Raw genomic sequence first — 27350 nt, 5'->3', positions numbered from 1 at the left:
GTTGTACATGATTTTGGAGCATGTACAACTTGCTCTTCAATAGCCAAAATTGATGTCCTGTTAATCCCTTGGTAAACATGTCTGCCACTTGATCTTCTGTTCGAACATGACGTAGTTCTATCTCCTTCATCTCGACTTTCTGCCGTATGAAATGTTGATCAATCTCAATGTGCTTCGTTCTGCTATGCTGGATAGGATTACATGCAATGTTTATTGCGCTTTGATTGTCACAGAAAAGAAATGATCGAATAATTGTCTCCCCAAGATCACTCAATAAGTGTCTAATCCATGTGGCTTCTGCCGTGCCTGCAGCCATCGATCTGTATTCAGCCTCTGTACTGGATCGTGCCACTGCCTTTTGTTTTCTGCTACTCCAGGACACTAAATTGTGCCCAATATAAACACAATATCCAGAGACAGATCGTCTCTCATCTGGATCCCCTGCCCAATCTGCGTTTGTATAAGTGATGAGTGCATGTCCTCTATGCAGATTATCGTTCTTGCGATAAACAAGTCTGTCTCCTATAGTTCCTTTTAAATAGCGTAGAATGCGCTTCACAGCTTCCATATGACCCTCCGTTGGAGCATGCATAAACTGGGATACCTGATTGACAGCATAAACTATATCAGGTCTGGTAAAGGTCAAGTACTGTAACATCCCCACGAGACTTCTATACGTTGTAGGGTTGATACAAAGATGACCATCTTCAGAGCTCAGCCTTTGATGTAATACACTAGGAGTGCTGACTGGTTTGCAATTCGTCATCCCTGCTCTTTCCAGAAGGTCAAGAGTGTATTTTTGTTGCATGAGTGTCAATGTGTCTTGTTGTCTGTTAACTTCCACACCAAGAAAGTACCGCAACTCCCCTAAATCTTTCATCTTGAAAGTTTTCATTAGAAACTGTTTCACGTTTTGCACATGACCATCTGAGCTCCCAGTGATCACAATGTCATCAACATATATAAGAAGAAGTATAACAATGTCCGCCTTTTGGTAAATAAAGAGTGAGTGATCCAGAGAGTATCTTATAAAACCATAACTCTGAATCTGCATAGAGAAACTTTCAAACCAGGAACGGGACGCCTGTTTCAACCCATACAGAGATTTCCTTAGTTTGCACACCCAGGCAATAGGATCATTCCCGGCATAACCAGGTGGTTGCTCTATATACACTTCTTCCTTTAAGGTTCCATGCAAAAATGCATTTTTAACATCCATCTGGCTAAGGCTCCAACCTTGATCGACTGCTAGGGATATGATAATACGAATAGTACCCATTTTGACTACGGGACTAAAAGTTTCGTCGTAGTCTTCACCATATTGTTGTGTGAATCCTCGAGCAACAAGTCGCGCCTTATATCTGTCAATACTTCCTTCAGGCTTATATTTTATTTTATAAACCCATTTTGAGCCAACTACATTCTTTCCTTCTGGTCGAGGGACTATTTCCCAAGTCTGGCATTCATGAAGAGCTTCCATTTCTTCATTCATAGTTTCAGTCCAATGGCGGGATTGAAGAGCTTGATTAAAACAAGTGGGTTCATCCTGTTTTGTGAACTGAGACATAAACAACTGGAAATCAAGGGAAAAGGTCTCATAATTCACCCATCGTTGAATAGGATGCTTAATGCGTGACGGCCTTTGAGCTGAATCATTGGCGATGCTTTCCTCCACATTCCTCGGCTCTGTATTTTTGCTCTGTCTAGTGTATATCTGTCCAGAGAAACGTTCTACTGGGGTTGGCTCAACTGGAGATAATTCAACATGCATTTGTGAGTCATTCAACTCCCTACTCAAGCCGAAGGAAGAACAATTTGTTTGACATTTTTCTCTTGTATTAGCAAAAAGATCTGCGCTCATCCATGGATCATATACTTCTAATTCTCGAGGTGGCAACACTGCAGAGTCATTGACCTGAAAATTTTGTTCGTCAAAAACAACATTTCTGGAGGTCCTAATACGTTTTATAGTAGGGTCATAGCATCGATAACCTTTGTATTCATCTGCATACCCAACAAATCTGCACTTGACAGCCTTGTCCTGAAACTTATTTCGCAGAGATGAATCAATATGTACATAACATACACAACCAAAAACACGAAGCTCATCGTAAGAAGGATGTTGCCCAAATAAAGTATAATAGGGAGATTTTCGATCCAAAAGTGCCATAGGAAGACGATTTATGATATGAAAAAATGTGTGAAAAACTTCTGTCCAGAGACTAACGGGCACATTGCTATCATGTAACATGCTCATCGCGCTCTCGACAATATGCCTGTGTTTCCTCTCCGCAACCCCATTTTGTTGAGGAGTATGAGGGCAAAAAACCTGTCGACTTATTCCTTTATTCCGAAGAAAGGCAATAAACTCGTTCGACGAATACTCTCCTCCACCATCACATTGTAAATGCACAATATCACAAGCAAACTTTGTTTTGACCATCGAATGGAATTTCCGAAATATTTGAAAAACTTTATGCTTGAGTTTTAAGAAATATATCCAAGTATAACGGGAATAGGAATCAATAAAGACAACATAGTAACGACTGCTAGAAAGAGAAGGAATAGGTGCGGGTCCCCAAACATCGGAACAAATAATCTCAAATGGCTTTGAAGCTCTTTTATTTATAATATGAAAAGGAAGAACATGGCTTTTGCAGAGTTCGCATGAAGACCATTTATTATTATTGTCAAAAAATGAACTTAAACTAGACTCTGGAAGGAGACCATCAGATACAAGATTTTCAACGAAACCTCGACTACAATGTCCCAAACGACTATGCCAAATATCTGGCTTATTACAATAAGATGAATTAAAAACTTCCAATGAAGGAAAAAACAAAGACTCTGAAGGTGAAGACACTGAAGAATGCTTGGACGACTTCAACTGGAGGACTGGGACTGAGGGCGAAGACACTGAAGGAATCTCCTTGAAGACGTACATGTTTCCTTGTTGCTCCCCCTTAGCGAACGTCTCCTTCGTTCGTAGATCCTTAACATAAACAGAAGAGGGAGTAAATTTGACGGAAGAATTCATATCGTCAACAAGTTTAGCTACAGAAACAATGTTCTTTTTAATATTAGGAGCAAAAAGGACATTTGACAAATGAAGTGAGGATTTTGACATAGAGATATGTGCATTGCCAGTATGACTAATGGAGTGATAAGTTCCATCTCCCGTAACTATACTACCTTTTTCAAAATAAGGCAATAAGTGAGATAACTTACCCGCATTACCCGTAACATGTGTGGCGGCACCTGAATCAACATACCATTCACCTTGTTCATTCTGCTTGATCGTCATCTGTGACAATGCTGATAACAAAAGTTGTTGCACATCTGTGGATGGCACTTTTGTGTCCAGAGCAGTAGCTGATTTATTCTCAATTTTGTTTATTTTCCTCTATTCTGTGGATTGAACCAACAATCAGCTTTCACATGTCCTCTTTTGTTACATAAGAAACAAGTGGGCACTCTCCTCTGATTCCCTGTATTAAAAGCCCCTGAAATATTAGGTGTAGGCAAGATACCACGTCCTCCCTGCCCGAAACATCTGCGGCCTCTGCCTCCTTGATACCCTCCATTCCCTCGTCCAAAACCTACAGAAGTGTCCATGGCCAAAACTGAATGAGGACGAGCTGATTCATTTCCTTCTGCCCTTTGCTTCATAATCATCTCATGCTGAAGAAGTTTCGCTTGGAGGTCGTCAAAAGTAGGCAAGTGAGGGAGGCATGATAAAGCTGTGGTAAACATGTCAAAATCAGGACCCAATCCATTGAGAAGTTGTTGAACTTTATCTTTATCTGCAATAGCACTTCCAACAACAACCAATTGATCAGTAATACTCTTCAAGCGGCCTATGTATTCCATGACTGTCATAGAGCCTTTCTTCAAACTTTGAAATTCATGTTTTAAGTACATAACTCGGACTTCTGATATCTGAGAGTATGTCTGAGACAGCTTACTCCACAGATCTGCCGCAGTGCAATCATCTGAAAGAGTAACCAACACTTCTTGAGAGAGTGTTGACGTAATATAAGCAACCAAAGACTGATCCCGCTTCCTCCAAGCTGTATACTCTGGATTCTTAATAGAAATGGTAATTGTGTCACCCTTCTCATCCTTGGTTTCCTGCAAAATAAGTCGTGGTGGTATAGGAACTAAACCACCCAAATGTTCATCGAGATTCTGACTCCGTATAAAAGGAAGGATTTGCCTCTTCCAGGTCAAAAAATTAGAATGAGTAAGTTTTTCAGTAACGAGCCAGATGACGAAGAGAAGTCCATAGCAGTGAAATGATGAATAAGCAAACAAGATGAATGGGAAGAAAATAAAACAGATTTTGAGATCACTTAATCAATCAGTAAACCTTGAATAAGGCATATACCTGTACTACCAAAAGTGTTGCACAAAGAACACTAAAACAACAATAAAACAATCGTTGGTGTTTAGGAAAAGATGGAACCAACACAGGTCTGAAAACCAGTTGTTGATGTTGAGGAAAAGATGGAATGAAGAAGATAAAGGTACCAACTTTCAGAATATGAAATTTCAGATTTAGAAGATAAGATTTCAGATAAGATAAAGAGAAGATGTCACGCTGGGTTTGTTGTTCATGTTGGGTTTGTTGTTCACGCTGGGGTTGATGTGAAAGCTGAAGAACCACGATCTCACGCTGGCTTGTTGTTCACGCTCCTCACGCTGGAACTGTTCACGCTGGGCTTTGAAGAACCACGATCTCACGCTGTGTTGCTGGGCTTTGAAGAACCACGATCTCACGCTGTGTTGCTGTTCACAAGAACCATGATCTCACGCTGGCTTGTTGTTCACGCTTCTCACGCTGGAACTGTTCACGCTGAGCTTTGAAGAACCACGATCTCACGCTGGAACTTCTTCACGCACAGGATTAACCTGAGCTCTGATACCATAACAGATTTGATCAAAGGGGATAAGAAGAGAGAGAGAGTGAGAAAGAGAGAGAGAGTGAGAGAGAGAGAGTGAGAGAGAGAGAGAGAGAGAGAAATTCACAAATGGCTGGGGCGGCACTTCAATACGCGACCTCCAAAACCCTAAACATTATAAAGTAAAAACATATACATTTTACAAGAATGCCATTAATGAGATCCTATTTAACATGTGTTGCATATAATATGCGTATGGATCTGGATCCAGATCCATACGCATATGCAGACTGTATTCTAACAATCTTCACATAGAGATGATCTTGCATGGTGATACTACAGAAGCATGGATGATGTACCACGATCGGAGTCATCATTGAGATGTGTGTTTTTTGGTGCTATTATTAGAGGTGAGTTGCATAGATTCATACAACATATTGTAGGTCTTCGTAAAAAAGTATGTCCATGTGATTCTCCATCTATTCCTGTCACTTTTCGTGTTGATATTACTGTTGAACTAGAAGCAATTAAAATGATAAGAAGGTCGCAAAAAATACAAAGAAGAAAGACTTCCAACCATTATTCCAGATTCTGAAGATGATGATGACCCACTTGCCAAAAAAGAGTATCAATACGAAGAGGTGGTGGCGCAACAATTGGATGCAACAATGAGGATTTTCTATCCTAATTCTTGGCCTATTAAAAAATAGGATCTTTATAGTTTAGACTTTAGAAATGAAGATTAACAGATAAGACATTGGTTACATGTGATGTTTTGAGTTATCATGAACTCTCAATAGTTTAATTATGACTTATGACATTTCAGTGTGACTTGGATATGAATTTAATATTGTTAAGGTTTTAATTGTGTTCAAATTATGTAGTTGCCTTTTATTTATATTGTCAGTTATCAGTTACATGGTTTGTTTTATGTGTTATAATTTTTTTATAATTTTTGCTACTTTTCTTATTTTTTTTGGGAATTTTTATTAAAAATTATGATATTTTATGATATGATACAGTATTACTTTGGGACCAACCAATATAGGTAATGATATGATACTTACAACCTTGATAAATACATATATATATATATATATATGTACATATTAATAATTAACATTGACAACATAAACAACAAAACATCCCTTAAAGCTGGAATTTACATAATAAAGGCCAACCAGCTTTCAAATTATATTGATACAAAGGAAAACAAGTGTACATGCATTCCATGAATATCAATGCAATACATTCCTATTAGAAAGACAAGTCTCTCAAAAATCAATCATTAATGTAATATAAAATACCTATCTATTTTCATCTCCTCTGCCTTCTTCACTTGATCAAGGAAATTTTTTACAGATTCCCGATCTGTAGCAGGATTTTTTTTCCCCTGCAAAATCACTTACTGATGGTAACAGATATGGCAAAACCATAAACGATTCTTTACATGGATGAATCATATACTGTGCTTATCATTATTCATCTCAAGTGCAAAAATGATGGAAAATAAGCAGGCATAGAACACCCAAAATACTAATTACCAACTGTTGAAGAATGCCATCTGTTTATCTTGTAGTTCGCTATTGGGAACAAGTACTCTCTTTGATTTTGATACATGGAAGTTTCAAAAAGGTAAGAAATCCTTTGAGAACAACCACTATAAATTAATGAGCCCAATAAAGGAGTCCTGGACATGTTAACAATTTTGTTGGACATCTCAAGATAATTGTTGGGATATAACACATCTTAAGATCATTTTTGGGATATAACAGCCCTTTAAAAAACTTCTCTTCAGACATATTAAACAAAACTGACCAACCTGATTTGCTGCACATGTGATGTACAGCAGTACAGCCTAGTAAAGATCAATGCTGAAGCATTTCCCTAAACAGTTTTATTTTTGGTGGCCTCATTCTTAATGCTCCAGGAACTAGAAAATACAGCCTATATACTTAACCCTGGTGCATGAAGAAAGAAGACTTCTTAAATGACACAGCATGCAAGTGTTTGTCTAAGAGAAACTGCCATGGAGATGGATGTTCTGTTTGCTACAAGATTTTAATCAACCAAGAGCACAATCTATTGACAAATGTCACTGAAGTGTTGAAAGATCATTCTTGGTTTCCTGATTGTGTATTTTGCAATTTACATTGAGTAATGCTATGTGCATATTGTAGTACAAACGTGATATCCATTCCTTTATAAGAAATGAACAAGGAGGAAGCCTAATGGATCATGATCCGTTGTGGAATTATGAAAATTATCAAAAATACACTCCTGGCGCTTGCTTTAGGACATACGTCGTTTAGCTCTGCCCAACATTTACTTCGGATCTACTTTACTATACCTGAGACACTTCACTTAAGGACTATCCTACTGACAAAACATGGCTTCAGAAGGTGGGCCTTCCATTTCTAAAAGGATACATGATTCCCTTTCAGTCAAATACCAATTAGCCAATGAGATGCCAAAATGCTCTGGGATTTTTATCACTGGGAGCTGCATGGGCTGTTTACCTCGCCTGTAGCCAGCCTCTGTTAACTGTATTGGCTCCAGAAGCAAGATGCACAGTAATATAACAGATACATCCAGTGTAAGTCTGCAACTAAGCCAACCAACCACCGCTTCTTGGTAAACTCTGTGGTGGGAAAAATGCCTAAGATAAACTGAGGATATTCTCTTGAAGAATGTGCTATCCCTATGATGAGTTTCCCACAGAACTTAATCGATAAATTACCATCCAATATTCATCAGCATTTCCTCTCTCCAATTTCAAACAGCAAATTGAGTTGTTTTCCAAGATTTCCATGAGATCTCCAAAGGGAAACTTCCCCACATCACACCATCTTCTCATAGAATGGTGCATGTATCTCAACTTTTATCTGTTGGCTTGTCTTTTCTGTTAGATAAGTGCTTGATCTTAAGAATTCTACAGTTTTTGTTCTGCATAAAAGCAACATCCTACCTAATTCATCAATTTGTGAGAAGATACTGATTACTGAACTTTCACTTGTTGCCACACATTGGCTTGCAGGATGACTGCTTCAGTGGCTTCAGAATGTGAATTTAAGAAAACATATCATCTCTACTGTTCATTCTCTTGGCAACAGTACTCCACCTTTTGACAACTATATCACTTCAATTTTGCTCATTTTAGGCTTTCCATCAATAGTATCCTCATTAACGAAAGGTTTACAGTACCACAATACAAACAAGAATTTCAACTTTCATGTTAGCAATTTTTTATGTTATTATGCTCTTTTCTTTATTTTCGTATGTGTCTAAAGGAAATTTTGTAATTTATTTCAGAGTTAACTCTCATTTTGGCTAAGGCAATCAGTAACTAGTATACTGAACAGTATCTAAATATTTAAGTATATATAAGCATTAAGGCTTATAAATTGCAATGACTAATTCAAGTATATAGCCGTGTTCAACAAGTGTATGTTCAGATAGACTTCCAAAACTAGATTATATACCAGTTTGGACCTGACTAACTTTTTCAGTGTTGGCTAAATATTGTTTCTCACAATTTCATCTCATTACTATTTCTTTTTATAGTGATTTGAGTTTTTTTCTTTATTCCTTTCTTTTCTTCCATTTGCCAATTTTCTTTTTTTTTCTTCCAAATTGTTATAAGTTTTCCAAAAAATTAATGAAAAAGGGGCCTAACAGAGCAGAATAATTATATTTAAACCACTAACTACCAATAAATGAATTTTACACCGAATTGGCATAATGTCCATTGGGCACAACATAGACATGCAAACAAATTATGGATTCTCGAAGAATGGTCAAGGTTTCCCTCAACATAGTGTCTTTCATTCTTCCAAATTCACCAATAGAACATTTTGAAGGAAAGAAAAAACAATTTGAAGCTTACCCAACCAAATGAAAATGGCAGATTGTTCCCAGTTCCTAGAGGAACTGTAGCTACAGGAGGTGGCTGAGCGAGCTTGAGATCACATACTACACCAAGAATCCAACCTGCTGTACCATCCCCACCTGCAGCCTGTATAAGCATGGCCACTCACAGAATCACAAATGTACCCATACACAGTCAAACTAAACTGAGTTTTCACAAATAAAGAATCTCTTATAGATTGAACAAACTGAATCTCCAAAAGTCGTTCTGGGTTGCAATATGTCCATGAAGCCAAAAGGACCCATGGAAAAAACTCACAATTATTCGCATCCTCTTCTCAATATCGGAAACAAAGCTATCGCCATTGGCCTTAAGTCGTTCTAGGTTGCCATAAAGCTTGTGAAGAACCTTGTCAGGTGCATGCTCTCTCAAATCAAAAACCTGAAAAGTAACGCGAATACCAGATCAGACATCTTTCTAGAATTTAAAACTGAATGTATCCTCTGTTTCTCTTTCTAATGTTTAAGAAGGAATTCACCAGTTCTTACTGGTTCATCCTGCTTTGTGTTAGAACAAACTTTACATTCAGCAATGCAGCCACCTAACTCACTTGAGCTGGATTAAGAAGTGTTTGGTACGTTTTGAGCAATTCCCCACCAAGCTGACCACCACTTCTGGAGTTAATGAACACTAGCACTGGAAATTCTGGTGTGTACGACATCTCCTGAATGCTGGCTTCAGAGTCGATTATGTAATCCGGAATATAGAACTCCTTCAGGAACCGAGTAGTATCTGAACTGCAGTCAGCCATCTCTGCTATTCTTATCTTGCAGAAGGTTTGTTGAGTCCTGTCATAACTTACAATGAACACTATGAGGACCTTATAAGCTTGGTGAAGTTGTTCACCCAAACAAGGGAAGTCTCAACTTAATCAGAAAAACTGAATTTCTTTCCTAGCAGCTTAGCCAGATTATAGTGACATGTTTGCAAGCCTAACTGCAATCTAGTCTTTAGCCGCATTATATATATATATATATATATATGCTAACCAATCAGCAAAAAAACACTCATTTATTATTGTACGTAGAAGTAGATAAATAATTTATTTAAATAGCTAGCGAGAAAAATGTTTCGCATGTAATTCCAATCATGGGAATAGTTTTTCCGTGTGATTTTCTTTCCTACTTTTCCAAGTTGCAAAAACAGTGCAGCGTTAACAACAAGGACTCCACTCATTTGGTAGGGGAGACTTGTGAACGTCACCAATTCACGGGACACAACGAGTTTAGGACCCACAAAGGGTGTTGCTTGCCGCAAGGTCCTAACTTGGTGTACTCCCAGTGAGCAGAGAGGACCTCAAGGGCTTTACCAACTAGAGGCTTGCAAGGTGCGGTTGGTGGTGATGGTGTTTTCAACGAATTAAGTATGGTTTGGATATCCAGTCTACCAATTACTCCAATTCAGGAAAGCATTCCAGATCCAATTAACTAAACATGCCATATTCTGTTTCTAGAGTTTTATATCCGTGTCTGAATCTGGATCCGAATGGAACTAACATCCAAAACCAAATGCATTAAAGTGTATCGTGGATGAGATGATAGCTTCTTCCATTAGTATCCAAATGTGATTAGACCTATCCAATCGTTCACATCCCTAGTCACTTCAGGTTATTGATAAACGCCACACAACACAATAACTCATGCCAAGATCCAGGTTGAGTCGCTCGGTAACGGTCGTTTGGTTGGATAGGACTGCAACCTACAACCTATGTCACAAATATGACCGACATTATGAAAATATCGTGAGTTTATCATGATATTTTGAAAAGCCCAATATAACACCAAAAAGGTGATATTTTTCAAATATCACGTTCTTATGACAATTAATGCAATAACCACCAATTTTGTAGCATTTAATATTTTTCAGAAAAGCGAAAATTTTATTGGGAAGACTCAGGAAAATAAAACAGATTAAAAATACAAGACATAAACTAAATTAAAATATTAATCACCTAGTTTTCTCTTGCCCAGGGGCCTTGGCGAATAGACTGGCAGTCAAGGTTCAATTCCCATGAGAGTTGCTCATGCTTGTCCAAGCCAATGCCTAGCATAGGCTGTGGGAGCAGGGGTCCTAGCCTGGGAGTTTTTACATTGGCGGCACGACGACCGTAGGTATGGCAGGTTGAGCAGCAAAACCAGGTCTTCCAGACGGGTTCGGTTTCTTCGAGTTATAAATCCAAAAAATCATGAGTTTTCTCAAGATTTTTTATTATGTTGAATAAATATATTTTTTTTCAGTTTTTTTTACAACAGTAACAACACAATGGTAACTTTTTCAACACACAGAGTTCTGATTAGGGATGGCAGTGGACCGGGGGAAAACAGGGCCCCGCCCCGCCTCACCCTGTTTGGACCGGGGATGGAGGACATGAAACAGGGATGGAGGCAGGGATGAAGGTTAAAATCAAAACCCATGCGAAGATGGAGGCAGGGATGGACTTGCACCGATCCCTGCCTTGCCCCACCCGTACAGTCCCGTCCCCAATCCTTCTAAAGAATGGCAATGGACCAAGGGAAAACGAGCCCACCTCATCCGGTTTTTAACAGGGGATGGAGGACATGAAATGGGGATGGAGGTTAAAATCCAAACCCGTGCAGGGATGGAGGTCCGTATTTTGAGACAGGGCGAGGGTGGAGACCTTGTCCCCTGCCCCGGTCCACTGCTATCCCTAGTTCTGATTCTTTAGCAAAACATCATCTCTTTTTAACGATATTCTCGAGAAGTATTCAAATATTCATCACCAAGGTGTTTGCTTATGATGAAAACCCATGTTTAGATATCACTGCAAGTTCAGATTAGGAAATGAATTTGATCTACATGGCTTTTCTCACGGTGTAAGAATGACGATGCTAAGAGAGCGTTTGGAGTAGGCAAAAAATTAGACACCGATTGGGCAACGAATTTCCATTGTTTGTGTGAAAATCAACTTCTATAGAACTTGAAATCCTGCAGAACTAGAATACCCGGAATTCCAAATTCACACTAGACTGCAAAAATTCCCTTTCCACCGTATCACTGGATATGATGGATTCTCTATCACCACATTATCCCAAGAAAATTAATTTCACAAGAAAACAAATTCCATGGATCTGAGAATCCTACATTTGTCGTCTCAGCGAAAATACAACAGGCATACCTAAAAGCCAATTTCAGAAAATTGTCATCCCAATGCCCCTGACGGTAAGGGTGTTTTTTATTGTTTGTTCGAGTTTGGATGAAACAACAGAGAGAACACATGTTCTGTCTTTTCCGTAGCAACCTTACTACGTATGCATTTGTTTTGATTGGACAAGAAGTTGTGTTACTTGTGTCCGGCATTTGATTTTTACTCAATCTGTCCCCACCATATGAGTGTTTTAACATGTTCATTAAGCATTTTAACTTCTAATATGGATATTGGATTGGATCTAAAAACTAAAAATTGTTTAAAATTTAGATAATTTGATAAAAAGCTAAGAATTGATATTTTTTATATAATATAAATGCTTTAATATGCGTTATATTGGATCTAATTATGAAAGTTTATTATGAATTTTAATCTTAAATATGTATCTCAAACTGAATGTAAATACCAAAAAATGTTTAAATTTTGAGTAATTTGAGAATAATAAAGAAGAATTCATATTTTTATATCCAGATGCAAAAACCATAAATAATCCATAAAATCCTAAAATGCAAAAAAATAAATCATAAATAAACCAAAAAACCCTAAACTACAAGAAAAATATTTGGTAAAATAAAAAAAAACCATAAATAAATAATACAATTAAATATAAAGAGCCCTAATTTAAACCCTAATCAAAGAAAAACAACCATGGTCAAATACAAGAAAAACTCTAATCAAATTAGCTATAAGAAGCCTTAATTTAAAATTTTTGATTTAAAGCTCTAATCAAAGAAAAAAAAAACATAATCAAATAAAAAAATCCTAATCAAATTAAATATCAAAAGCCCTAATTAAAGATACTTAATTCAAAGAACTAATCAAAGAAAAAAGCCCTAAACAAATAAAAGGAAAGTCCTAATCAAATTAAATATCAAAAGCTCTAATTAAAGATATTTGGTTCAAAACCCTAATTAATAAAAATAAAAAAAGTTTAATCAAAGGAAAAAACCCTCGTCAAATTGAAAAAAACCCTAATCAAACTAAATATAAAAAATCTTAATTAAAAAAATTGATTCAAAGCCTTATCAAAGAAATTTCTTATTCAGAGCAATAATCAAAACTCTAGAGAGAGAAAAGAAGAAGAACCAAGAACAAGAAAGAAAAGAAAAAAAAGAAAAAAAGAAAGAAAATAGAGAGAGGGCCTTTTGCTGTGGGCCTCACTGCCCCGCTGCTGCACAGGAGAGAGAGGTAGGTTAGACGACCCCTCCGCCGAGTTTTTCTTTCAAGTGGTGTTGCCACAGTCATGTTCTCAGCGTAACAAGAGGGAAAGTTGGGAAGGTATGCACATTCTTCGAGTTGGCCACGTCCAGCGTTTGATGGGCGCAGCGTCCGGCGCCATCGAACACACCCTCGACCAAGACATCACGGACATTTTCGTCCTACGGCATTTAAGATCCCGAAATCACGAAACTTTCAATTCCCCGAAAACTGAAAAACCCCCAAAATCTAAACTCCCTAAATGCAAGGAAAACTAAAAAAAAAACTACCGACTCAGCGTGACGAACGAAACAACAAAAAGATTTTCAACGGAACCGAAAGACCGCGATCGATAAAAAGAGGGCGGTGGAGATCCAAACAGAATTACAACGAGCTGAACAAGGAAGAAAACAAAAAAAAAAATCAAGGAAATCGGTTCAACCAAACGCCAGAAAATCAGAGACTCACCACGATCGGATTTCGGCCTAAACTCCAGCGATCGGGATCGGGTCGTCGAGGGATCTTAACCTATCCTTCCCACTTTTTGTGTCTTCTATCACTCTCTCTCTAGCTTGGGATCTGAACCAGGAAGAGTGAATCTGGGGTTAAGGGTTCAAGCCTCGAATCTGGCGCAGAGGAGGGAAGGAAGCAAGAAGGAAAGGAATGGATATAGGAGCTGTGGGGCCCGCGGTATCTCTTCCCCGTCGCGAGCGCAAATGGTTATCCTTTTCTTTGTCAAAGCCAAACGGGGACCCTTTTTCGTAATTTTCTTTTTTTTTCTGTTCAAAAAACACGAAATTGACTTTTCTCTTCTTTTTTTTCTTTTTTATGGATTTCTTTTTGACATATATTAGCCTCGTCTATTTTTTTTAGGAGACAGCACTGCCCTTTGACTTATCAATGCGGAGAGCATAGCGACAAAAGCTAAAAACGGCAAAAAAATCGGCGGCCAAAAAACTCGCGAGAAATAGAATTTTTTTAGCAATAAAAATAAAATAAAAATAGAAAAAATTACAGAAAATTATGTAAAACTAAAAAACACGTTTTTTTAACGATAAATAGCCTGAAAAAACATGAATATCACATTTGAAACGAGATATTTAGGTTTTAATGAAAAAATCAAGATGTTCTGAAAATTTTTCAAGAAATAAAAATTTAAAACTTTCAAGTAATTTCTTGACATATTTTTTATTTTATTTTTATATAAATATCGCCGACTCCAATTGTTTTGGGATGAAGGCGTAGTTGTTGTTGTATAAATCTCACTATATTTGTCACATTGGTGGAGAGCAAGATCAGGTGATCGAATCCATAACAATCAAGCCTCCGACCTCCAGTTAGGGTGATGCATCTATTGTTGGACCCCGGAAGAATGTGGGTTGTTTCTCTAGGATCAGTCAGTGGATCATGATCGAGCCCATCACCTGACCCGCTCTCTGTAAAACAGGTCGGGTTCAGGTCCACAAGACATCACCCAACTACTATTATGTTGTGATGGCGTTGGCTTGGCTACCAGTTAGAAGCGTAGTCCCAAACAGGGCTGTCAACTGGTCCGGGTACCCCGACTCATTAGGGTATATTGAACCCGCCTGAATAGAGTCACGAAAATAGGATTTCAGACCCAAACCCGCACAATCTCATGATTTTTTATGAAAAATACATATAAAGTACTCAAGTCGGTTACTGTACTTGGCAAAAAAGCAGAGTCGGGTTGGGTAGCCGACAAAAATCATGACCCAAACTCGGTCTGCATATTGCTCTGATGGGGTTCGGGTCAACCCGAATATCATTCAGGATGACATTTTCATGCCCATACCTAGGAATTCGGGTTTGGGTCAGGTACCCAATACAAACCCAACTCATTGATTGATACAAGATATTTTCAAAGTGTCATATGGTTTTTAAATAGCAATATTCTGTGGCCTGTATTATCATGACATGACACTTTGTTTATTTTTTTATTATTTGTATTTTTGTATATATTTTTTCTTATTAGGCCAAGAGAAAACCCTTAATTGCTGATCGTATATTGACAAGAATCCAATTGGTAAATGCTTTGAGGTCCAAAGGATGATCAAGTGCAATGTGATTGCACACTTTTAGTGTGCACTTGATCACCCACAATCTTTGAGATGAAGTCTATCAGTTGTGGGGTGATCAGGAAAAGCAGCACACTTAAAGTGTGCAAACATATCGCACCTGATCTCAATTCTTGGGGTCCCCACATCTCACCAAGTGGACCCAACTTCGACCTGCCCCCAAGGAGGGCCTCCATGGTCCCATGAACTTATAGATACGGATATTTTACAAGCATCCAAGTCAAGCCATCCTAGAAGCACATAAATAAACATTTTTCTTTGATCACATTGTCAGTGGTCTTGAGTTCCAATCTCATGGATGTTATACCCCAGCTTGCCTATGAAAAAAAAGTCACACTTGGTCAAGGACTCTTTAAGTCATATCGCTAAGGGTGCAAATGGGTGGGACTTGAGCCTTATCTTGCTAGATCTGAATATGAATATGTAAGGCTGAATCCAAATCCAAAATACATGTCGTAATACTGGATCCGGAAAAAAATCAAACAAAAACAAGCCATTTACATGTAGAAAATGCAATTGGGTCGGATTTTAAATCAGAGCAATTTGAGATCCAACTTAAATGTTGATTGGAATCTGAAAGTAATCCCATTGAACAAATCTGAATCCGATCTGAATGTATATTTTGATATTAAAGGATCCATATGGGGAAGAAAACGTCAAACTCCGGTGGGATATCTGATGTTATCTAATCCGTTTGCAGCCCTACATATCACCCTTGTCTTGTCACCAACTCAAGTTGTGGCAACCATGTCCATCTTCCAAAAAGATGAGGAGCCTACTGACCCAACGTTTTCAAGACGAAAGTGTCTGTTTGGATAAAATGGAGGATGGTTGTCCCAATTTGTTGAGTCAGACAAAAGTCTGTTGGGACAAAAGTGTCTGTTTGGACATGCATCCGTACAGGGTTGTGTGGTGGATATCAATAAGTGAGAACCAATAAGTGACCCGGTTCTGGGTGAGTTTTTTTTTTGGTTATCAAATTTTCTTTTGTCAAGGATTAATATCTCAAAAGCTAGATATAAGTCAAGTACTGCATAATAAATAATGCATTCACTAACGAAATATAAGTCAAGTACTTTGTCCTACTCACAAAATTTATTATTAAGGATGGACATCATTCATGAATTATTACTACCTTGTATTGTAGCAATATAGAGGCACAAGGAATAGTGAGGTTAGTTGCGCTCTCAAGGCACATAATAGTTTAGTAGCTGTGAGTGTTACCAAAACAAGCATGAAATGCATGACCCATTGTTTAAAGAAATGGAACTAATCCTTATTAGGCAAGTGTCCACATGAGTCTCATGGAAGGGTAACATTATGCCACTAACTAACTATAGGTATTGCTTTTTTATTTTTTTGAGAGGCAAGTTGGGGTTAGGCAGACCTCTACCAGATATCTCTTAAGCCCCATGTGGCAGAGGGATTCGAAGCTGGGCCTTCAGCTTGGCGCAAGACCCCGCTTACCACATGGGACACCACCTCGGTCGCAACTCTAGGTATTATTTCCACACATTCTTGTGTCAAATTGTAAAGAATCTGGATTTCAATCATAAAATCTGGTTTCCTCAACAGTAATCCCCTTAAACATATCTTAACGTATCACTCTTGTGATATATATATATATATATATATATATATATATATATATATATATATATATATATATATATATATATATATATATATGTGTGTGTGTGTGTGTGTGTGTGTGTGTGTGACTAAAGAAAATCCCGAGAACTTGTGTCACTTAATGAGCCAGCCTCCTTGTGAGGTAGAACTCCGGGTTGAGGACACGACCATCCAACCTTACATGCCTCAACCGTGATAAATAGGGTTGCAAACGGGTTGGATTCAGGAAGCTAAATTTGCAAATTTTGGCTGTCCTGGATCCGAATCTACCCAACTTCTCAATAAATTTTGAGATCCGAAATCTGATATGTTTGCATCCCTAGTGACAAAGCAACGGCAACCCCCATTCACCAGCAAGAATGGTCTTTCAACCTGGCACAGGACCCTACTGACCACAAGGGTAACTACATGAACATAAGTATCTCTTTTGTGAAATGTTTTTTATTTTCATGACTCTCCAACCTAAAATATCAAATTGCCATTTGAACTAATTGTGACTCAATCCAACACTCAACGAGATGTACTGACTCAAAATGATGTACTAATTGTGAACATAGGGTGAAATGATGTACTGACTCAAAATGTGTCACAAATATCGCCAATATTTTGAAAATATCATGATATTTTAAGAGGCTAATTTGATACCCAAAAATATCATTATATTTCATTAATAGTTCTAAATGTGCTTTTATGTATCTTTATATATATTTATATTTTATCTATGCCAACATTTTTCCTGAAAATTTCTTAAGAAAAAACTGATTTTTTAAAACATCACGAGATTTTCCTTCACCGGTATTTTTGCAAGATCCACAGGATTTGTCACATTGACTTAAAACTTGGTCAGATGGCTGATGAACTATTTTGTATTGTTAGTTACTGACTAAACTCAAGGTTAATAGACATGACTTATTCCACAAATGCGTTATATTCAGGAAAACTTCAGACTTGAACTGTACTTATAGACCGTTTATGTGTTTTCCTAGTTTAGACCCATGTCACAGGGACACACCATTTTGGGGGCATGTGCCTGATGACACAAGCGGACACATTAACACGGACACGTAGGGCATTATTTTAATAAGTTTTAATAATATTTTAACACTTTGTATATTATATTTTCAAGTAAACATGCATTTTTACATTAAAATATAAAAGAATATTTTTTATTGATGAATATTAAAAAAATCCATGTCCTCGTGTCCTACTTCTGAAAAAAATCGAACTTGCCAGTGGAGAATGTGTCGTGTCCTTGTGTCGATGAATCATGACATAGGTTTAGACCCAAGACCAGATCTACTTGGTCAATGCACATATAAAGGAAAACTTCAGACTCCAACCGCACTTGCTGTACATCCTACTGGCTTAATTTGGGCCTGTACCAAAACAATGGTAGAAAGATTAAATAAGATTTACTTAGTTATGGATCAATCGAGCCTAACTCCAACTGGATTTTTTCATTCATTGAAATGAAACATGGTCTTCTGCCTAGAACTCTTAGTCCCTTGTCTTTTCAATCAAGCATTTATCAATAATAAGTAGGGGTGTCAACATGCCGGTTTTACGGAGACCCCTCTAGACCACATTAAGACCCGGGTCCTGATCGGAAGGTCCGATTAATACATGGATCCGGGTATAGTTTGTGAAATTTTATACCAGACCCAGGCCCGACCCGAGTTTGGATTAAGAATTGAATTTTTTCAATGTAAAAATGATAAAAATATTATTTTACCGGGAATGGTTCATGTAGTTCCAGTTAGGCTCAAGATAAATTGAGGCCCTAGGTATATTTCATTGGAGGCCCATATTTCTTCATTTTTTTTTTCATTGGAGGCCCTCAGCATGTGAATAGGGGTGGCAATAGGGTCGGGTTGGCGTGTCAGCATACCTCAACCCGAACCCGACCCGTTTATTAAACGGGTCGGCTGTGGCAAACACGAACCCGACCCGTTTAATAAACGGGTAACCCGACACGACCCGCCAACCCATTTAATAAATGGGTTGGGTTGGGTAAACGGGTTTTCAGGTTCACGGGTCGGGTTGGCGGGTTGACGGATCGGGTTGGCAGGTAGGCAGGTTGGCGGGTCGGGTTGACGGGTCGGGTTGGCAGTCGGGTTGGCGGGTTGACCCACCCGCCTAACCCGTTTATTAAACGGGTCAGCCGGGTTGGCGGGTTGGCATACCCCCAACCCGAACCCGACCTGTTTAATAAATGGGTTACACGGGTCGACCCGTTTATTAAACGGGTTGGCTTAAGTCCAACCCGAACCCGCCTAAGAGGCGGGTTGGTCGTGTCAGAAATTGCCACCCCTACATGTGAAATATAAGCGTTATATATATTTTTTCATTTGAGGCCCTACGAGGTGACCTCAAATATCAAAGATGCCAGCTGGATTTGGGTAGTTCTTATGGGGTCCCGGTATGGTTTCTTTTATAGTAGACCTGATTAAACCCGAGTCCGAACACGATACCATACCCAAAAATCAGGTTGAAGTCTGATTCCACCTGGGTCCGAACCAAACCCAACCCGTTGACACCCCTAGTAATAAGGTGCTTGGACACACCCACTTTTCGGTTTAGATGGGTGCAATCAAGCACCTCTTAGACATGCAAAATCCCCAGGATTACAATGTTCAGAGTTCAACAGAATATTCTTTGAGTAGGGATGTAAACATTTTGGATTCAGATTGGATGTGACCAAGACGATATTCAACTAACCGAAGTTGGCTAAATGGATTTGGATACAGATGGTGAAAAGCTCACACTAGATCTACTTTTTTACATGTAAACAGATTCAGATACCTGTCAAATTCAATTTCTTGTCAGATTCGATAGCAAAAAATGAAGACCATATCTGTATCTGATTATAATCGAATATAGTTTTTACCAAATTCAACTAAATGGATTCATGTTTGGTCCGATATCCGATAAAATCGGATTCATTGACATCCCTATTTTTGATCAATGTTGATTATAGTGCTCATAAAGTAAACAGAGTAATAGAGTTAGGTAATGATATTTACCGATCTATGATAAGAAAGCCGGATGTCGATGATGATGGTGGTGGTGGTGGTGGAGATGCACACACGATAAATTTGTAATAAAATAAATCAGGAATCAAATTACTGTTCACACTTAAATATAATATGATCCAATAGAAACGCAGCAACTAAACAGCATATATAGCACAAGGACTAAATAATATTTGACCTAAGAACCATGATAAGGAAAGGAGATTGAATCCACAACTTTCCTCCCTTTTCTTGAATTTTCCAGATCTTGAGAGAAAATTTGATCATCGACTCCTGTCTTGCTATCAGGTGTCATTTTGGAGAACTATACTGCTGCCAGGTAGCTAGGGACCAGATTACAGGTCACCACCATGACGTGGCATGTCAAGTGCATGTAGACCTAGCCCAATTGCCAGCGCCTCATCTGAGGGTGCAAGTGGGTCAAGTCGACCCAACCAGGCACAGTTGTACATGGTTAGACCATAGTAGGAACCGAAGAGTTGAGCCAAGTGCATTATGTGTATTCAACAACCAATGGTGTGTTCGCTTCAGTACATTTCATTTGAGTTGATTCAGTTAGACCCACACGCATACTAAATCTGAGTTGAATCCATGCTTGGACTCGAAACCAAACACGACTAATAACTGAGGGCCGCACGTGTGCCTGGGACATGCATGTTATAGACACGTACTAATCTCTAGCTATAACAAATGTTGCACAAAGCTCACTGGTCTACAACCATTTTGGAAAAGATAAGTGAGAATAATTGTCTTTGCAAAAAGCTCACTGATGTACAAAGATAACTAAGGACAACCAGGTATGGTTTCACTTTATCTAATGTTCCTTGGAAATATTTTCATGAGAAATTTTTTCCCCTGAATTTCTGCAAAGACTATACTGAGTCCTTCCTGCCATATTCATGTTACTACATTTTCAATATTTTTTTTAAGTTCAGCGTGTCCATGTAAAGAAAAACGATGAATAGGAGGGAAAGATGACAATCAAAATATGAGGGTAATCGGACTACTTTAGAAAATTTGACCAAGTATGCAAGTAAAGATTAACCAACTTAACTCCAAAAATGAGAGATTAATAATGATTGACACTTTGACAGGTACAAAAAATGCAGGTGAAGATTGTTACCAGTAATCGTTACAAGAGCAAATCCCCTCTTTGAAGCGGTGAAATCGTGTTCGATCTCTAACAATAATTTCTCGATCATAAACCTTCGATATGAACTTGGTCACGTCATGACAATCCCGACACACCCTGAGATTCTTAACAATGCGAATGACAGTGTCAGAGCTCGTGTTCAGCAAGCCAAAAGCAATTGCCAGCTTCTCACTGTGGCGTGCTAGTGCCTCTTCCTTGTCCTCGTCATCAAGGTCAAGCAACACCTGAGTTCTGTCAGGCACATACCCTTCCAATTTCGTTAGCCTCTCTATCGCTTCCCACATTATTTGTATTTTCTTAATCTGTGGATGTGATGTATCACCAACACGAAATTGATGTATAATCCCTTTAATTTCAATGAGACTACATCCAGGGGTCTTTATCAACCCCTTTACTTTCATTATTTCTCGCAACTTCCGAGCATCTCCATGTCTATTGGATGCCGCATATATATTAGCCAGCAGGACATAAACTACACTGTTGTTAGGTTCTAACTGAATCAAATGCTTGGCAACATACTCTGCAAGATCCACATTGCCATGAAATCTACAGCCAGCCATTAGAGCACCCCATATAAGACTATCAGGACTCATCGGCATGCTCTCTACCATCTCCCTTGCCTTATCAAACTGCCCAACACGTGCAAGGAGATCAACCATGCAACCATAGTGCTCAATTTTAGGCTTAATATCATACATTGAACTCATCAATTCAAAATAATGGCACCCCTCATCCACCAACCCTGCATGAGTGCAAGCACAAAGCACCCCAATAAAAGCAATATCATCAGGTTTTATACCTACTGCCAACATACGGGAAAACAGATTGAGCGCTTCATGCCCGTGCCCATGCATTGCCAGCCCTTTGATCATAGTGGTCCATGCCAATAGGTTCTTATCGTGCATCTCATGAAAGACTTTCAAGGAAAGGTCTACACACCCACACTTAGCATACATATCTATAAGTGCAGTTCCAAGTATGACACCCAATTTCATACCATTAGCTCTCACAAAAGCATGAACCCATTTACCTTGTTCGAGCGCACCCAGATGAGCACAAGCCGATAGCACACTCACCAGAGTGGACTCATGGGGTCCAACCTTAGCAACTTGCATTTGGGAGAAGATAACCAACGCTTCCTTAGACAATCCCTGCTGCACATAGCAAGAAATCATGGCGCTCCAAGAGATCACATTCTTCTCCGGCATCTCATCAAAGAGAGATTGCGCTTCGTTGGCGTCTCCCCGTTTAGCATACCCCGAAATCATAGCATTCCAAGACACTGTATCTCGATGGGGAATTTCATCAAACAGTTGGCGTGCGGTCTCAACACACCCACAAAAACCATACATATGAATCAATGCATTGCCCACATACACGTAAGAACTAAATCCAAATTTTATCGACTGCCCATGAATCGTTTCGCCTTGCCGGAGGTCCGAAAATTGGGAGCAAGCCTTCAGAACGAAGGGAAAAGTATAGAGATCGGGGACGAGGCGCGACCGGAGAATGTGGGTATAGAATTCAAGGGACTTGATGGGGTTGGGACTGTTCGAGTATCCTCTAATTATGGTATTGAAGAAGAAAATGTTGGGGTCTTGGATTTGGGAGAAGAGGAGGTGGGCGTGGTCGAGATCGCCGGAATTGGGGTCGGCACAGAAGGCGAAGAGGCGGCCGAGGAGGAATACATCGCCGTCGAGGAGGCCGGCCGTGATGAAGTGGGCGTGTATCTGCTTGAGCTGCTTCATGGTGGTGCATTTTTGAACGAGGATTGGTGGGAGGAATTTTCCGGCGACCGTTTTGATCATTCATCCGTTTGGCTACTTGAAAGATTTTGTGGTGGGTATCGTACACGCCATTTTTGGGTTGGATCGTATCTCCCAAAAGCTTTTTAGTTAAAGCATTTGAGAAGCGTGATACGGCATGAATGGGATTTTACCCGATATCCGATCGAATTCGGTTCCGTTCAGTTGCATTTGGTAAGCCAAAACTATACCCGATTATAATCCGACATGGATATGGTTTTGATTTTTTTCTATCCAATCCGACAAATACCCGAATTTGGTAGATATCCGAATCTGTTAACATGTAAAAAAAAAAGGAGAGACCTGGTATGAGCTTTTCACCATCTGAATTAGAATATAAATTCCAATCCATTTAGCCAACAATCAATTAGACCAATATAGTAATGGCCACCTCCAATCCTAATCCGAATTGTTTACAAGAGTAGTGAAACCACACTCATTCCAAGCTTTACGGTACACTCCTATTGTTCATTTTCCTCATTCGTTTAGGAAACCACACTCCTATTGTTCATTTTTTTTTGTTTTTTTACCTAAAAGGCTAATTTGAAAGTTAAATATTAATATATACTTTTTTATTAAAACAATACATAAATTATAAAATATTAAAATATTGACCATATGTGTCAGTGGCTGTGCTTACATGAACTCATGTCACTAGGGACACCATCAAAATGGCGAGTCCTTGTGACCCGGTGTGTTGTCGACAGACATCTTATGTCAAGCTATGGTCGCCACCTTTCACGATGCCGTGTGCGGTGAAAAGAGAACCCAAGTTAGCAGTGGAAGGCCACCAACCTTTGCCCATTTAGGGAACCTGTTGCTTTGGACTTCGACAAAGAATGCACACACCACGGGTAATTGAACTCTTGATGTCCTTAAGCTTGAGCGCCTTGGGGCAACCCCACCTAATCAGGTGTGTAGACACTGTAGAGCCTTTGTAGGCACGAGAAACACACTTTTGGTAAAAGGTCAACACGTGGTGATGTGGCATTATCTGACACTATTCTCACACCGCATCGACTGGGGATGCTGTAAACGTGACACGAACGACCAATCAAAACTCAACAAATGCACCCGAGTCTAATCAGGCCCAAACCATACCCAGACTTGATGAACCCATACCAAGTAAAATACTATTTTTATCATTTTTACATTGAAAATTAGTGGGTGTTAATCGAAACTCGGGTCGGGCCCAGGTCTGGTATACATTTTCACAAACTATACCCAGATCCATGTATTAATGGACCTTCGGGTCCGAATCCGGTTCTTAATCGGGTCATCGTATTTATCACCATACCCGGACCCTATAGTGTTTGGTATGGGTGGGGTCCCGTTGACATCCCTACCTGTATCGGCTGATACGCCAGAATTTTATCAGAATTTCGATACGATGCAAGCCTGAATCAGATATTTTTTTAATAAATGTAAAAATTACCAAAAATAATAATATTATTTTAAATTTATTTTAATAGTTTTAACATGTATCACGTTGATTGACACATAATAAATTATTATTATTTTTGAGCCGATACATAACAACGATTCAGTTGAGTATCGGTATCAGCCTATACAGCTGAATCGGTGGCCAAACGATTCAGGGCCGATACTGACAACATTGCTATACATAACCCCGATTGTCGCAAATTGCTCATAAAACAACACATATTTGTCTCACCATACATATGAGAGAGAGAGAGAGAGCACGCAAGGGGGTCACACTACAAGAAAACCGTGGATTAGCGACGACCTCTATCCATCGCTAATCCGTCGCTAAACTGTTTAGCGACGGATTAGCGATGGATAGAGGCCATCGCGAATTTTTGTTCGCTAATTAGCGGAAAAAATTATCTGTCGTTAATTCCGTCGTTAATTTGCGACAGATTAGCGACAAACATTATCCGTTAATCTGTCGCTAAATTTAAAAAAAAAATAAAAAAAAAATTGATCCTTGTCGGGCGGTATTCCGGCAGCACTAAGCCGGACTTATACCGCACCCGACAGGCATTGCATGCACAGAACGATCGCTCTGCCTCATCGCGAACCGGCGTCGCCGTCCTCCATGAACTGGCACCGTCATCTTCCGTGAACCGGTGTCGCCGTCATCCTCCGTGGACCGACGTCATCGTCCTCCGTGAACCGGCGCCGACGTCCTCCAGCGATCGCCGACCGTCCTCCGCCGTCACCGTCCTCCGTGAACCGACGTTTGTTGTCCTCTGTGAACCGACACCGACATCATCCAGCGATTGTCGACCGTCCTCCGGCGTCGCCGTCCTCCGTGAATCGGCGTTGTCGTCCTCCGTGAACTGGCGCCGACGTCCTCCAGCGATCGCCGACTGTCCTCCGGCGTCGCCGTCCTCCACTCTCATGTACATGCTCTCCAACGCGCTCTCCGACGTCGCTCCGTTTAAATCGAGCGCGATCGATTTAAATTTCGAATGGGGAGAGAGGGAAAATTTCGCGCTCGGTTTAAATCGAAAATTAGCGACGGAAAAATTCTGTCGCTAAATCCCCCGCTAAAATGTTTTTCTTGTATTGAGAATTAGCGACGAAATAATTGTTGTCGTTAATTCATCGCTAATTAGCGACGAAACAACTTTCATCGCTAATCCGTCGCTACTTAGCGACGGATTCATTAAGAAAGTTTTCTCTAGCTAATCTGTCGCTAATTTGCGACGGAAAAAATTTGTCGCAAATTTCCGTCGCTAATTAACATTTTTCTTGTAGTGTCAAGAGTGGCAAAGCGTAGCAAGTTGCTTGCATACGTAGACGACGAAATCAAAAGGGTATAGTGATTGGAGATGGGGGTGGAAAACACAGGAAAAGCTGAATCTTTGGTCATCTGAATGGAAAGTAGTAGGGTATGGGGGGGTGCAGGCTAACAAAGATTGTCAGATGAATGATAACAAAGATTGTCAAGTAGGAAAGATGAATCTTCTTGTAGATTTGTTGAGGTGTAAAACATATGAGGGTTGGACAATATCTTATGATCAATACCTGCTTGCATCAACTGTGAGTAGTCCAAAACTTTTTCATTTGATGTGGTGCAATTTGGGATATAGGTGATGTTTTGAGCATTGAAATTTTGACATTGGTTCTCAATTTGAGGGCTTGAAGAGTGGTTTGCTTGATAGGGAATGAAAACTTGATTGCTTCAAAGGCTTGTATTCTGTCTTTGTGACAATAGGACGTTTATAGCTAGCTTGAGCACCTCGGAATTGCATAGAGGATTGGTACCATTACTGAGATCAGAAGAGGAAAGAAAGGAGACCATAGTGGAGAAATCCAAGAGATCAAGCCTAGTACTATGAGTCACTGGGTCAATTCCCATTCTTAGAAGCTTTTTCCTTATGTGGGTGTTCCGGTAGTTCTTGATCTCATTATCTGTCCTTCCTGGCAGACGTCCAGCAATGGCTGACCACCTTCAATAACAAAGAAGAAAAAGGTTAAATATGTGATTTGTTTCATAAACAGTACAAGGAAAGGCTAGCTACTAAATTTTGATTGGGTTAATGAGGCTTTACTTGTTTCCAAGAATGCCATGCAATTGAATAATGGTCTCCTCTTCTTCAGTGAATCGACCCCTTCTAATATCTGGCCGTAGATAATTAATCCAACGAAGCCTACAACTTTTTCCACATCTTAATAGACCTGAATAGTTCATGAAAACAACTTTCATCATTCCTCTGATCCAAAATCGGTTTCAACATAAATATGACAACTGTTTTTGATTGCCCAACAACATTAGTTTTGAACAACAAAAATTCTTGCAGTGAGTTCTCAACATGATTAGAAGATTATTTTTAATTTTTATTTCACTTTTCTTTTGGTAAAAAAGAACAGAAAGAATCACTTTTCTTGTAAAGAGAGTGACCCCATCAAAAAGTGCTAGCTAGCCTGTTCTTTATACCTACATTCTTAGGGAGTGTCCTCCAGTTCTCTGCCCCATGCCTCTGAATGTAATCAATCATCTTCTTATCCTCCTCTGACGTCCATGGTCCTTTTTTCAGTCCATCTTTGCCACAACAAGAAACCCTCCCCATCTCTTTCAACATCCTTCTTTGTACCCTTCAATTTCACCCCTCCAAACTTTTTTTTTTGGTATCACTCAAAACACTCAAATTCCAAGCAGAGAGAGAGAGAGAGAGAGAGAGAGAGAGAGAGAGAGAGAGAGAGAGAGAGAGAGAGAGAGAGAGACGAAAGTAATTCAACATTACCACTCATGAAGATCAACAAAATGTTGAACCCATGAACTGAACAAGAACAAAAACCAAAACAAATAAAGAAAGCACAAGAGAAAAGAACATTAGACAGATAAAATGGGCTCACGCCAGAGACGCTTGCCCAGATTGCGACAAAGGATAAGTAGCATCAGCAGGAGAGAGTGGAAGATCACTAAGATGCATACGCAAGATCGCATAAACATCTACCAAGATTTTA

At 39.3% G+C, this 27350-nt stretch overlaps 1 protein-coding gene and 2 pseudogenes across 3 annotated transcripts in view; all 3 read right to left on the bottom strand.

The window, feature by feature from the left end:
• LOC149844509 (diacylglycerol kinase 5-like) overlaps positions 1-13899 on the bottom strand; it is a 79800-nt gene extending 65901 nt beyond the window's left edge. The window contains exons 1-5 of one of the 3 annotated variants that reach the window (XM_089994618.1): positions 13661-13899; positions 9380-9617; positions 9088-9210; positions 8788-8916; positions 6209-6294 (exon numbers count right to left, since the gene is read on the bottom strand). In XM_089994618.1, coding sequence (XP_089850744.1) covers positions 6209-6294; positions 8788-8916; positions 9088-9210; positions 9380-9580 — 539 coding nt within the window. In that variant the 5' untranslated portion in view covers positions 9581-9617; positions 13661-13899. Of the gene's footprint in view, positions 1-6208; positions 6295-8787; positions 8917-9087; positions 9211-9317; positions 9627-13660 lie in introns of those variants that run through there. The other 2 variants (XM_089994619.1, XM_089994620.1) reach the window with 2 other exon arrangements.
• A 7123-nt stretch (positions 13900-21022) lies between these two features.
• On the bottom strand, positions 21023-22940 carry LOC149844508 (pentatricopeptide repeat-containing protein At5g66520 pseudogene; annotated as a pseudogene).
• Positions 22941-25788: 2848 nt separating this feature from the next.
• On the bottom strand, positions 25789-26953 carry LOC149844507 (transcription factor MYB41 pseudogene; annotated as a pseudogene).
• Positions 26954-27350: the final 397 nt, after the last annotated feature.

This window comes from Nuphar pumila, chromosome 2 (genome assembly GCF_984573655.1).
Source record: "Nuphar pumila chromosome 2, dmNupPumi1.hap1.1, whole genome shotgun sequence".
NCBI classification, from domain to species: domain Eukaryota; kingdom Viridiplantae; phylum Streptophyta; class Magnoliopsida; order Nymphaeales; family Nymphaeaceae; genus Nuphar; species Nuphar pumila.
Note: the sequence above shows the minus strand (reverse complement) of the source record. Positions and strands in the feature narration are given on the sequence as shown.